The 14,529-nt window shown below is 41.6% G+C and overlaps 2 protein-coding genes across 4 annotated transcripts in view; one reads left to right on the top strand and one right to left on the bottom strand.

Moving 5' to 3' along the window:
- The window catches only part of LOC102942875 (neuronal acetylcholine receptor subunit alpha-7), a 144,316-nt gene that overhangs the window by 122,985 nt on the left and 6,802 nt on the right, over positions 1–14,529 (top strand). For 2 of the 3 annotated variants that reach the window (XM_007052706.4, XM_043547287.1), the window contains one exon: positions 719–2,310. In XM_007052706.4, coding sequence (XP_007052768.2) covers positions 719–1,240 — 522 coding nt within the window. In that variant the 3' untranslated portion in view covers positions 1,241–2,310. Of the gene's footprint in view, positions 1–718; positions 2,311–14,529 lie in introns of those variants that run through there. The other variant, XM_043547285.1, reaches the window with a different exon arrangement.
- Positions 3,445–14,529, bottom strand: part of DNAH6 (dynein axonemal heavy chain 6) — a 187,537-nt gene continuing 176,452 nt past the window's right edge. Inside the window, exons 74-77 of the mRNA XM_043547288.1 lie at positions 12,993–13,065; positions 10,100–10,251; positions 8,767–8,989; positions 3,445–5,968 (exon numbers count right to left, since the gene is read on the bottom strand). Of these exons, the coding sequence (XP_043403223.1) occupies positions 5,865–5,968; positions 8,767–8,989; positions 10,100–10,251; positions 12,993–13,065 (552 nt within the window). The 3' untranslated portion in view covers positions 3,445–5,864. The remainder of the gene's footprint in view (positions 5,969–8,766; positions 8,990–10,099; positions 10,252–12,992; positions 13,066–14,529) is intronic.

Here is a 14,529-nt window from a genome sequence, read left to right as displayed (position 1 = left end):
CAGATGGGTTTTCAGTGCCTCAGCCCTGCAGCTGAGTCACACACTGTCTGTATGTGAAATGGACGGAAAACAACCCCCTACCGGAGTAACACAGTCAAACAAACAGTTGGCCCCTCCTTGAGGTTCTCAGTCCTGTCTCCGGGCTTGTTTAAGCACCCCCCTTCTTGGTTTCCAAACAAAACGTTTTGCCTCCTTGGCCACTCTGTCTGTGACCAGTGGGGGGACCCAGGCCTGCCCACCAGTCCGGGTCTCAACCCAGGGACCCTACGACTAGCAGCCAACTGCCGCTTCCATCACTAGCATCTATTGTTGCATTCCCTGGGCTGCTTCCCACTCTGTCCAGTCAGTTTCTGGGGTCCTCAGCCTGTTCCCGTTTAAGCAGGGTCTCTTCCAGGCCTCCTTGCCTGGAGAGTCTGTAATAGTCTCTGCCCTGTTCTCTCAGGGTTCTTTCTCACAAAGCGGCGTGTGGTAGGACCACAGGGCCTTCCGGACGTCCTCAAAGGGCCTGGTACACCCCATCACAAGCCAATATAAATTTGTGATAATGAAACAGTTTTCCCTTACAATAGTTTACGGCTGTCCAAATGGAGATTTATATAGATGGCAAAATCACTTTGTGAAATACAGATCCTGCAAAGATTTCTAAGTGCACCGTTCAGTCAGTGAAAGTAAGATAAAGGTCTCTAAAATATTTTGATCACTTCCTCCTGTTTTTCAGGTCCGTGTTTTCCTGCTGAATTGGTGTGCTTGGTTTTTAAGGATGAAAAAGCCTGGAGAGAACATAAGGCCCCTCTCTTGCAAATACAACTATCCCAAGCACCGTTCAAGCATCAGTAGCGTTGAAATGAACGTGTTACCTGGATACCAATCTAGCAACGGGAACGTTATCTATAGCTACCATGCCATGGAAAACCCATGCTGCCCACAAAACAGTGACTCAGGTGGTAAGTGTGGAAAGGTCACTTGTGCCTCTACGGAAGATATTGAGCTAGTTCAAAAGAAAGCTTTAATGGATACTATCCCAGTGATTGTCAAAATCCTGGAAGAAGTTCAGTTCATTGCAATGCGCTTTAGAAAACAAGATGAGGGTGAAGAAGTTTGCAGTGAGTGGAAGTTTGCAGCAGCTGTCATAGACCGATTATGCCTGGTTGCATTTTCACTCTTTGCAATCATCTGTACGTTTACAATACTGATGTCTGCTCCAAATTTTATAGAAGCTGTTTCAAAGGATTTTGCATAAGGCTCTCAAAGAGGAGCACTCAGTACGAAAAATGTCATTTCAAAATAAAAAATGTCGCCATTAACTTTGCTAAATAACGTAATTTAAATCTTACATAGAAGATGAAGGAGCTGAAATTAGTTTTGAGAGCTGATTATCTCCAGTGTTAGTGATTGTAATGACTGAATAATATAAATACTGGACCCTGTTGTTTATTTCTTAGATTGTGTCTGTAATGATGTTATGATCTGTGACAAGTGGTAGGCAAGAATTCAAATCTTTGTTACAAGTAAGCACTAGTGTACGTGTACTACTAAGAAACCATTAGTGAACAGCTAGCTATTGTTTAATAAGTAAAAGCCAGATTGATAAGTCATTCTGACTAACATGTTCTTGTAGTATATTGTCATTTTCAATATCTTTATCTTCCAGTATCTTCGATTAGTATGGCTGTGACATACATTTCTCATGTTTGACAACGTATCACTCTGCACTGTTTATGCTGCATTTAGCTAAACAAATAGCGAACTGGTGTTCGCTTGTACTATTGCTGTGATTATCTGAAACATTTTTCCAATCAAGATGTTAACAGAATGTATTTTTGCTAAAACTTTACAGAAATTTTTTTTTAAATGGAGGAAATGTTGGTTGTTGAAAGGGAACAGAAAACTCAGTCAGCATTCAGAGAACTGTACAGATTCTCAATGACACTGTTGTGTTGCTACTGTCGTCCATGTGCTTAATTTGAATACATCTTGAATCACAACTGCCAATCTAATACCTGCTAACCCTAAATTTTTTGGGAGGATTCCTGGCCCCATCAAAGTCAATGGGAGTTTTGCCAGTGACTTCAATGGGGCCAGGATTTCGACGTTAGATGTCACGGTCTAGTCTTCTTTGTTGGGCTCTGTTGGTGTGGTCCACTTTCAAACTTGGCCAATGTGGTCTTGTTAAAGGAATTATGTTGATTAAAGACAACTTATTTTTGTTTAGCTAAAGTTTAACATGGAAGACTTTTGTCTTTACTTGTAACCATGTTGCTGCTGCTAACTACTGTAATGCTTAAATATCAATAAACAATAACTCTTATGTCACTCAGTTGGAAGATGATGGTAAAAAAGCCTCCTTATCATAGGTGTCTTCTGTCCACTGTAAAATGAACCCCTCATCAGAATACTTGCCCATCTCTTCTGGTGTGATTTTAATCTGCCAGCAGATTATAACTGGCCATCTGGGCTGACAGGGGGCCCCATCCCTAAAATGTTTACCAGAAGATGTGGTCTTCACAACATGAGTAAAACTTCTACTCTCTGGTGTTACAAACTCTTTGTATGTCTGCGAGGAACCTAGCACATTCTTGGGTATTTGATCAATGATAACACATTGCCTTCTCTGACTGATTTCTAACCTGTTTTTCTCAAAAGAGGTTTTAGGGGAGTTGACAAGAGTTGTTTCCCACAATGGTGAGCCAGACCTTTCCCATAATTGCTGCTGGACAGCAATAGGGAGATCTTGGGCCCATTACTGAAGAAGAACTTCAAATACTTCCAATCAAACAGGTAGTGGTGAGGCTGCTTGCCAAAGGCTGCTTGCCATCTTTTGACCTTAAAGCTTTACTTATTCCCATTCAGTATATAACCAATTGTTTTTGGAGAAGATAACTGGTAAAGTAAAGCTGAAGCAGTTCCAGTGGTTTCTGTATATTTCAGTGTCCTTGATCTCTAGTGGGCTGCTTTTGGGCATGTTTTTAGTAGAGAAAGGTATTACTATCTGTCACGGGTTGCCCCCCTTTAAGATGCCACCTGATGTGCTGTGATACCACTGAGCCCAACTGTTCTGCCATCTTGGTCACTCTTTTCACCTGTCTCTGAGCCAGGCTATTAATCCTCCGCCGGCACACACACAGGCAGGGCCACACCCAACTGCAGAATGACACAGACACTGAAATCAGCTCTGGGAAAACTCAGCTTAAGGGACTTGCCCCAGCACTCATGTGTCCTCCTCCCTTGGAGTGCAGATCCAAAGGTACATTATGAAATCTGCCTCCTCCCTCAGTGTGAAGAAACGTATGGACAGCCTCTTCACCATCCCCAACTACGAATTGTACAAATAGGATTATATTGTAAATGAGACATATGTTTATTAACTATAAAAGGTGAATTTTAAGTGGTTAAAGAGAGAGCAAACAGAACAAAGCAGATTACTAAGCAAATAAAACAAAATACGCAAACTAAGCTTGTTTCACTAAAGAAGTTGGTTACAAATAGTAATTTCTCATGCTAGATATTGTTAAAGGCAGATTGCAGAAAGTCTTGAAAGGCACCTACACTGGTCTGCAGCTTGAGACCTCAGATATTATTACTCACAAGCTAGATGCCCTTCCAGCTTGGGCTCAACCCTTCTCCCCCCAGTTCAGTTCTTGCTTCCAGGTGTTTTTCAGTGTCTCTTTGGGTGGGGAGGCAGAGGAGAATCATGATGATGTCACTCCCCTGCCTTATATAGCTCTTGTGTAAGGCGGGAACCCTTTGTCTGGCATTCCAAAAGGGGAAGAAGGATATCCAGTACCAGGTGACTTGGACCCATATCTCTTGCATGGCTGTGGGAGCCATTGCTTGTAAGCTGTCTTGAGCATCCACAGGAAGACTAAGCTCTTTTACAGTCCATTGTCTTAGCTAATGGGCCATCAGCACTGTCTGGCTTTCTCATGGTTGTACCTGAAGGGTTAGTTGTAGGTGACACCCAAAGTAACCCATTTGAAATACAGATACATGGTCAATATTCCTAACTTCAGATATAGAAATGATACAGGCATACAAATTGGATAATCACATTCAGTAAATCATAACCTTTCCAATGATATCTTACATGAGCCATCTTGCATAAAGTACATCTCAATTATGTCATATCCATATCATAAGCATATTTTCATAAAGAATATGGAGTGTAATGTCACACTAGCTATTGCTGATGGTTTGCTTTTGAGAATGGACATGCGTAAAGGGTCCATGCTGATCTGACCACAAACCTTTGCTGAGTACCTTTTAAATCTTGCAGGAGTTAACAGGAAGGCCTTTTGTGGATTCCCTCCTTATTCTTTGAGAGGTCCTAAATGGTGGCAGAGAGCATTCACTCATCCTCTGTGCAGGCCTTTATATGTGAGGTATGACAAAGTTGTCACCTCTCCTCCTGTGTGCCTATGTATCGCTGATAGGGCAACAAGAAGTTTTTCCCTGCAGTACCATAAATGTGAGGATGACACTCAGATCTATATCTTATCATTGTTATCCCATATATTATGGTGTCTGAGCTCCTAGTATTGAAAGAGGCAGGCAAGCGGATGGGACTAAACTGGCTTAAGTTCCTCCTAGATAAATGGACATAAAACTGAAATATCTAAAAGAACAGCTTGGAGTCATTAGTGAACCTTTCGCTGCAGGTGTATATTCAACCTCACCCATAGTTTTTGGGTCACAGGGACTCTTTGCTCCCCTGGATTTGCATGTGACTATAGTATGTAGTGCCTTTTAACATCTATGATTGGCTAGGAAGGTTACCTCTCCCCTAGGATACACACTGTTCCATACCTTTGTACCCTCAAGGCTAGATCATTATAGCCATGTGCTCCACCTGGGACTATGCTGGAGAAGCACCCAGAAGTGGCTGCTAGTGCTGATGACAGTGGTTTGACTTGTGTAAGAAGATCTTCTATCTGCTATATCAGCAGTGCTCCATGATCTGGACTAGTTGCACTTCTAGGTGTAGTTCAAGGTGTTGATCACGACCTATACTATATAAAGCTCTGAGAGATTCTACTGTTCCATCGTACGCTCCAGAGCTGAATTTTCTGAACATTCCTGAGCCAGCAGCATGAGGTTCTCAGTGCCCTTTGCTACAGCTCCTTTGGAGCTTGAGCTTGGTGAGCTGCAGGCCACAGTGCAAGAGCTGTTTGTCTTGTACAAGTCTTTGGCTAATTTGCAGAAATAAAGTGGAACGGGGCTTGGAGTTAGTGACCAGTGGGCCCTGCTACTGAGACTAAGTTGAAAGGCTTATAGTTTATAATCGTAATGGATTCTTTTACTTCTTGAGAGTTACCCAGTTGCTTCAGTGATGGAGACGGAGTATTTCTAAAATAGTTAGATACCCATTTCTTTCTGCAGCTTTTATGGCTAAAATATAGCAGGCAGGACAGTGAATGACCTTTAGAATCAGTCACTCAAGGACTCTTAATATTTTTGCTTAAAGCCTTTTGTCATCATAAGCAATCTCCAGAGACAGAAAACAAGGCATAAAAGCTGAAAGTAAAGCACAGCAGTCATAGTAACTTAGCATCCCAATGCAAAGCATGTTTCTTTACATGAAACATGCAGATACTGTGGAAGAGTATTTTTAACTGGAGCACTGGTGCATAAATCTTAGGAGCAGTAAGAGGATAAGAACTAGCCTAAAAATAACAATGGAAAATGAATATTGGGCAACATTTTATTTTATAAAATCTAATACAAATGAAAAAGTAAATTATAAGTTAGTAGTCCGTATTATTATACTGTCAGGAGTCTAGGATTGTGATAATGCTAAAACCATTCTGCTGGTATACATCGTGAATGTGATTTACACATACTCCTGCTGGAATGTAATTGCACCCTGCTTACTCATTCAGCTGGCAGAGCAAGGCCGATCCTTTCGATATCCAGTAGTCACTTGGTCTTTTGGAGGGTAATAAGACTGTTACCACAAAATTGGTAGAATGACCTAGTTAAAAAAGCAAAGAGAAAAACTTACCATTTACCTAAGCAATGCAAATCAGTATGTCAACACAACATTATGGTGGAGAATTTAACCTCCACAACCAGCACATTTAGAACCAAGATTGCTACAACATCCCGTGCCTATTGCATTACAATACATCTCTCATCACATATCAGTGGGCAGCATCACTGTCAGCGTCAAATACTATCAGGTAAAGTATTACATAATTTCACAAGCAAACAGATTACTTTCAAAATTGCTAAATGACATCAGGGTACTTACCTATAACAACATTTACAAAACCTAAGCTCTTAAAAACAAATAAATGAATAGTCAAGGGCATCAGAAATCTTACTCTATCCACGTAATAAGCAAGTACACTGGGCCAGATTCTGATATCCTTACGCTGAGTAGCACCTACTCCACAAGTGATCCCATTGATTTCAGGCAAGGTACTATTCAATGTAAGCATATCAGAATCTGTCCCATTTGTTTTCTCAAATATAAAGATTTCATCAAAACAACAACAACCTCAACATGGCCCGATGGATTGCTGGGGTTTTAAGTATTATTTTTGTTATCTTAATTGCAATATCAACATACATTTGGAGGAATTTACTCCATTCATTTTATCAGGACTTCAGTAGTCTCTATTCAAAATGCGACCGTTCTGCCTTTCACAAATAGATATGGTTATGTATTTATAGAAATTGCTATATTTGCTATTGCGAATACCTAGGGATTTTTTTGAAAATACTAAGACAATTTTATTTAGGTAGCTAAGGAAACTCTCAATTTTTAAGAGTGACCATTGTAAAGTAAAATAGTAAGTAGTGGAAGTTCATGAACTGAAGAAACCTTCTCATATTAGGTTTCAGAGTAGCAGCTGTGTTAGTCTGCATTCGCAAAAAGAAAATTAGGCTAGCTCAGACCGAGGACAGTATGTATACATAGCTACCAGAAGCACTCTGATCAAGTCCAGGACTAGTCCTGATTTCTTGATATGGGAAAGAGACAGTTCAAAATATAGAGTCAAAGTAAAAAAAGGCAATAAAAGGTTTTGCTTGAAGCCCAAATAATCTCTCTCTTCCATTCTGAGACATATCCTTTTTGGTGACATCTAGTGAGTCTGTAGAAGGACCTTTTCAGTCTTTGTGGAACATTCAGTGTCTAGACCTAAGAGGAGATGTCTGGTTTTGATTAAATCTGACCATGAATCTGGGTTAAGAGGTCTGGAAACAGAGGTTCCAATGACCTCCTCAGGAAAGCCCCATAAGCAACAAGCCCAGTCAGGAGCTACTAGAAAAAAATGGGCTCTCTCCTGTTTACCTTGCTGATTACATAAGGAACAAGAGGGAGAGCAGGAAACATACAAAAGAATCCCTGACTTCAAGTTAATAGGAAGGCATCTGTCAAGGAAGCAGGCTGTCTCTGCTCTTGAACGGAACACAGGATACTTTGGATCTCACATACGCAGCTGTAACTTCACTGACTTTAGCTGCTCCTGGTTTGCCACCTTTTGAAGACAGGCTTTATTACAAATATGCTCATGCACTGTTCAAGTGATCTTGACACCTTTGGTTAAGACTGTGAAATTCATCAGTGCCATCCATGTACTACTGTGCTTCTGCATCTCTGGCATGTGAATGAAGGCAGTAGATTCAAAAACACTTAACCACATCTTTTTAATGAAAAGACATTAAGCTTCAGCATCATTAGCTTAATCAACATCAGCTCAATGACATACTTCTGCACTGACACAACCATGATCATCATGACATATGCAAAATCTCATTAGCATCATGGCACACAGTCACTTTAGCATCTCTAGCACCTTGACAACGTCTGAGCAAACAATTAGAAGTCAAGTTTTCATGGTGCCTCATCGCCCCTCCCTTTATTGCTGTTGTGAACAGAGGCACCTGATTGCTTGGAGCAGATTCCCAGCATTCTGCTCCTGCACATTTTCCATTACAAGTAAGAAGTGAATGAAGGCCTTGCTAACTGTCATTTTATAAAAGAGGCTGGACATTCTCTCTGCAAGAAGGAAAACGTGTTGAGAACAACACTGTCTAAACAAAGACAATAGAAATAAAATCACACTGTACATGGAAGATACAAACACTAAGAAGGAAAATCAGGCAATGTCTCTAAGGGGAAACTGTGAAAGAGCTGCATGTGCAGGGAAAAGGAATTGTCAGTGGTTGTGGTTTCCAGAGGGCACGCTTATTTCATGTGACCTCTGTATCTCCTGATATTACTAAGTTCTTTTAGCTGACTAGTCAGCTTCTGAATCTCACATCTGAAGCTGAAACTTAGCAGTGTGGAGCTAATAAAATCTACTTGTATTTGGAGAGTTATTTTTTGCAGAGTTATACTATTGCATTAATAACTCCATATTGCAATAGCTTTATCAAAAAGCTAAGTATTATTTATTTAGAACAAAAGCATTTCAGAGACAACAGAGATGAAAACAATCAACAGTCTACATGCTTGCTTGTCTTTCTCTAAGGCTTAACCTGAGAGCGTTCCCTCGGAGCCAGGAAAGCCTCAATTGCTCTCAGCCATTCCCGCAGAACCTGTCTCTCTCTTTCTTCTCAGTCTTCTTAGATTATTACACAGCAAATAAATAACATACAGAGAAAGGTGGAATTGTTTTGACAAAGAGGCCACAGGCCAAATTTGAGCTCTTATTGCAAACTTAGGAAAAATTCCTTTTGAATGACTTATGCTCATGACTTCCATTTAAAAGGTCAGATGTCTGATTTTGATAAGAACTATCATTTTAAAGAAACAGTTACCTGTGGTAGAGAGTGTCCCAGCTCTGGCTCCAGTTTTATAAAGTGGTGACTGATACAAAGAGGGATTTGGTTCATAATTTCGATGAGGCTCAAAATGCACCACTGGCAACATTGGATTCATTTGTCTAGGTAAGGCATCTTCTATAACCATCTCTTCATCATCCCAACGACTGGCATCCATGAACATCCCATGTACCAATACACCATCTTCTGGAGAGGGTAACTGAAATAAACAGCAGATGACAAGAAAGCAAAATCTCCAAATTTATGAACAAAAAAAATGAACGGAATGATCAAAGTTGGACGACATGTTCACATCACCACAAGAAGTTCTAGATTCCTGGGGGAACAGGACGGAACACGTACTGTGACGGGGCAAGGCCAGATGGCTATAGAAAAGTAGTGGGAGATAGATATATTAGCTCCAGGCTCAACAAATCCCTGGTACCAGGATAAGTGAAATGGCAGCTGCTCCAGGTCAATTAAGACACCTGGGGCCAATTAAGAACTTTCCAGAAGGCAGGGAGAATGCTAGGTTGATTGGGACACCTGAAGCCAATCAGGGGCTGGCTGAAATGAGTTAAAAGCCTCCCAGTTAGCCAGGTGGGTGTGCATGTCAGGAGCTGTGGGAGGAAGTTGCGCTGTTGGAGAGGCTGAGTAGTACACACCATATCAGGCACAAGGAAGGAGGCCCTGAGGTAAGGGTGAAGTGGAGCTTGAGGAAGTGAGGGCGGCTGTGGGGGAAGTAGCCCAGGGAATTGTACATGTCATGTTTCTAAAAGGTCAGCTACAGTAGCTGATACTATTAGGGTCCCTGGGCTGGAGCCTGGAGTAGAGGGTGGGCCCGGGCTCCCCCCACTTTGCCCCCTGATTAATCACTGAGACTGGGAGACAACAGAGACTGTGCAAGGAAGGATAACTTCTCCTCACCTCCCTCGCTGACTTATGATGAAAATGGCTCAGTAGACTGTGACCCTTGTCTCTAGAGAGAGAAGGGTTACATGGAGGGTCACAGTGAGCCTCTGAGGCTAGCGAAATCTGCCAGGAAACGCGGGACCCACGGAGGCAAGGACAGAGCTTTGTCACAGTACATAGAAACCTCTACCACTACAGCTGCCTGAAAATTATCTAATTTTCAAATTTTGGATGAAATTTTTTGTGACAAAACACAAGGAAAACACAACATAAAGTCCTGACATTCAAAGCTCTATGTGTTATTGAACAATAGTATTAATCTTAGATTATGCAGAGTCAATGTCAATTTTTGCTCAAAAGAGATGATAGGAAGGATTTTTATTTTTACTTTGGTATTGATAATAAACATCCAAAATACCTGCATATCCATAGGTAATTCTTGTCCAAATTGGCACACTTTTAATGCTTCTGTAACTTGTGCTTGATCTCGATAAACAGGGATGACATTATAGCTGAAACTAAGCTCATCTATTGGTAAATTATATTTACGAGCATGATTTTGAAGAGTGCCTGGCAAATTGAAAAAAAAAGTATTTTTTAAATAAAATTGGGAGAGGGGTCAGTTGCTCACTTGACCTACTGTAAATGGGAACAAGACATTTCACCCATGCAGCAGAGCTGCCTGCATGTTTATTACTGAGAATAAAAATGCTAAAAGCTACCATCTTTATATCCATTAGAGATGATTGGAAATTTTCAATCAAAATCACTATTTGGTGGAAAATGCAGTTTCTGCAAAACTGAAATGTTTTGTAGGAATATTTTTATTTTGCTGAAACTTTTCAAATTTTCATTTGGAAAATCTAAACAAAAGATAGGTTTCAGAGTAGCAGCCCTGTTAGTCTGTATCCACAAAAAGAAAAGGAGTATTTGTGGCACCTTAGAGACTAACAAATTTATTTGAGCATAAGCTTTCGTGAACTACAGATCACTTCATCGGATGCATGCAGTGGAAAATACAGTGGGGAGATTTTATATGCACAGAGAACATGAAATAATGGGTGTTACCATACACACTGTAATGAGAGTGATCAGGTAAGGTGAGCTATTACCAGCAGGATAGAAAGAAAAAACTAAAAAAAACCCTTTTGTAGTGATAATCAAGGTGGGCCATTTCCAGCAGTTGACAAGAACGCGTGAGGAACAGTGGGGGGGGGGGGGGGGAAATAAACATGGGGTAATAGTTTTACTTTGTGTAATGACACATCCACTCCCAGTCTTTATTCAAGCCTAATGTAATGGTGTCCAGTTTGCAAATTAATTCCAATTCAGCAGTCATAGAATCATAGAATATCAGAGTTGGAAGGGACCTCAGGGAGGTCATCTAGTCCAGCCCCCTGCTCAAAGCAGGACCAATCCCCAATTTTTGCCCCAGATCCCAAATGGCCCCCTCAAGGACTGAACTCACAAACCTGGGTTTAGCAGGCCAATGCTCAAACCACTGAGCTATCCCTCCCCCCAACCCCCAGTCTCTAGTTGGAGTCTGTTTTTGAAGTCTTTTTGTTGCAATATTGCGACTTTTAGGTCAGAGATCGAGTGACCAGAGAGACTGAAGTGTTCTCTGACTGGTTTTTGAATGTTATAATTCTTGACATCTGATTTGTGTCCATTTCTTCTTTTATGTAGAGACTGTAGTGATTGTCCAGTTTGGCCAATCATGGTGGAATTGTTGAAATCATGGTGGAATTTCAACAATTTCCAACCCACCATCAACCTCAGCCTGGACCAGTCCACACAACAAAGCCCGTTGCCAACTGTGTCCACATGTCTATTCAGGGGACACCATCACAGGGCCTAATCACATCAGCCACACTATCAGAGGCTCATTCACCTGCACATCTACCAATGTGATATATGCCATCATGTGCCAGCAATGCCCCTCTGCCATGTACATTGGTCAAACTGGACAGTCTCTACGTAAAAGAATAAATGGACACAAATCAGATGTCAAGAATTATAACATTCATAAACCAGTCGGAGAACACTTCAATCTCTCTGGTCACTCGATCTCTGACCTAAAAGTCACAATATTGCAACAAAAAGACTTCAAAAACAGACTCCAATGAGAGACTGCTGAATTGGAATTAATTTGCAAACTGGATATAATTAACTCCGGCTTGAATAGAGACTGGGAGTGGATGAGTCATTACACAAAGTAAAACTATTTCTCCATATTTTATCCCCCCCCCCCCCCACTGTTCCTCAGACGTTCTTGTTAACTGCTGGAAATGGCCCACCTTGATTATCACTACAAAAGGTTTTCTTCCCCCCCCCTCCCCGCTCTCCTGCTGGTAATAGCTCATCTTAAGTGATCACTCTCCTTACAGTGTGTATGATAACACCCATTTTTTCATGTTCTGTGTGTATATAAATCTCCTCACTGTATTTTCCACTGAATGCATCCGATGAAGTGAGCTGTAGCTCATGAAAGCTTATGCTCAAATAAATTTGTTAGTCTCTAAGGTGCCACAAATACTCCTTTTCTTTTATTTATAGTATGTGACAATGATTTGGATGCTTTTTCTGCCTACTTGAATACAGTCTGTCTAAAACAAATCAAACTGTGTTCATTTACATGTTCTTTCTTTACTTGTATTCCGATGAAATACTAGTCTTTCAGCTTTCTGGGATTCGGCTGGAGACAGGGCTATGAGACTCTCTCTTTCAGGAGAGGAAAAGAATCAGGTTGAGTGATGCTGTCTCCAAACTTTGGTTTCTGCTTCAGCGAGGAGAGAATTAGCAAAGGCTTTCCTCCTATATATAGTTTTCTTGCAGGGCTAAGGCTTGGAAAGACCATCCCCTCCAGTTTCTCTGTATAGGTGTAAAAGTGAAAGGACAGAGCCAGAGAGGGCTGCACACTCTTCTGCTTCTGTTTCTCATACAAAGGCTCCACTTGCCTTTAGTGGGAGTTACTGGGCTGTAGGAAATTCTATTTTTCTTCTTCTTTGGTGGGATGGGGCAAAACAGGACACTCTCTGCATGTCTCACTAGGGAGGGTGTACTACAAAGACTGGCAATCCTGATTAGAGCTCAGCAGATGGCAGGCAAAAAGAGCTACCGTTTGCTCAAAACCCAGGCCATTTTCTGCTATGTGCAAAGAAGAAAGCCCCAAAAGTTGTGGAAAACATATGCAGGGCTTCAGAGCACCATGGACCTGGCAATTTTGTGTCCCAGGACATTTTGTTTTGTAGAGCAGGCAACAGGAAAGACAAGCTTTTATGCATGTACATTACTTGTATTGATTTTTTTACCTGTCAGAAATCCTTGTGGAAAAAAGAAACCAGAGATCCAGAACGACTTCGGCTGACCCCTTCTGAGCCAGGACTAAAATCAGAACATTTTAGTGGATGTTATTTATGAAGTTTCACATTTCCTATTTTACTGCATAGTCTCATTAAATTAAGGGCCATATTTAACTTGCTGTAAATTGGCACAATCTCACTGACTTCAACTGCACCCACATACAGGAGAGCTGAGTTTGGTCCCAAGATCGAAACCCTATTCCACAAGATTCAAGTCATGTACGGTTGATTTTATACTTCATTGTGGTATAGGAAAAAGGATCTTATATAACAGACATGTCCATTTTACCAGCACTTTACACTTATAAAGTATGCATGCTACAGCTGGCTCCTACAGTGGTTATCATTAAAATCTTGTCAAACTGCCTTAAGAAATAAATAATGTATCATAGTATTTGTACTGTTTCTTAGATATTCCCTGTGGCAAACAGAGAGAAATACAGGGAACACTGCAAACACTGAGTTAACCACATCTGTTTATCTAGGGCAAAATGGACAGTGACCAATGTATCTCCATAACAGGTTGCCCCAAGACCCCTGATCCTAACACCCCTTGACTTTGCAGTCGAATCAGAGATAAGCCTAAGCCAAAACATTTGGATCCAGATCTCAAAGCTCCCAAAGTGGTAATTACAGAATTCCAGGCTGCCATACAGAACACGGCCAATAGGCATGCTACATCCTAGTGGGCGTGGGCACACTACAAGGAGCATGGTGAACACTAAAGTGGAAAAAGTGGTATTAACGGCAGGGAGGGGCACATCTCAAAAGGAAAAAACTCCAGAGGTTAGGTCTGCGAAGCAACCACAATCTCAAATGCTTGTCCAGTTCCTAGCCAAACCTTTTGAAGATCCATCATGTAATCCTCTCACGGCCCACTGATCACCTCTGAAGAGACTTTGAAAATGGGATGTTTGAAGGTGGAAGGAGTTGTGGGAAGGGAAAACTAAGGGCTGTGAGGGGGGAGGGATAGCTCAGTGGTTTGAGCACTGGCCTGCTAAACCCAGGGTTGTGAGTTCAATCCTTGAGGGTGCCATTTAGGGATCTGGGGCAAAAATTGGGGATTGGTCCTGCTCTGAGCAGGGGGTTGGACTAGATGACCTCCTGAGGTCCCTTCCAACCCTGATATTCTATGAACCTACAGGCATTGGTAATGCCTGCAGTACCAGTGAGTCCGTGCCGGTACTAGTAACAGCGAAAAGCTTATGGTGGAGATCCGGAACCGTTAATAAATATCAGTACGTGCCTTACTGAAGGGGAAGGGAAATGGAAACCCTACCATGACTGGCATGGCTATCAGTCCCAGATGGGGCATGATCTCACCCACCGTGGCACAAAGGAAAATGCTGAGATAGCTGAGTTGTGGGGAATGCAAGTAGCTCCTTTTCAAGAGAGTAGCAAGAGCAGCTCCCCAATTCACTCCTCCCAGTGCCCCGATGGCATTATGCCTTTCCTATGAAGCACAATGGCATTTGTGACTGAAGGC

This window comes from Chelonia mydas, chromosome 5 (assembly GCF_015237465.2).
Source record: "Chelonia mydas isolate rCheMyd1 chromosome 5, rCheMyd1.pri.v2, whole genome shotgun sequence".
NCBI lineage: Eukaryota > Metazoa > Chordata > Testudines > Cheloniidae > Chelonia > Chelonia mydas.
The sequence above is the reverse complement of the archived record's forward strand: the minus strand, read 5'-3'. Positions and strand labels throughout refer to the sequence as shown.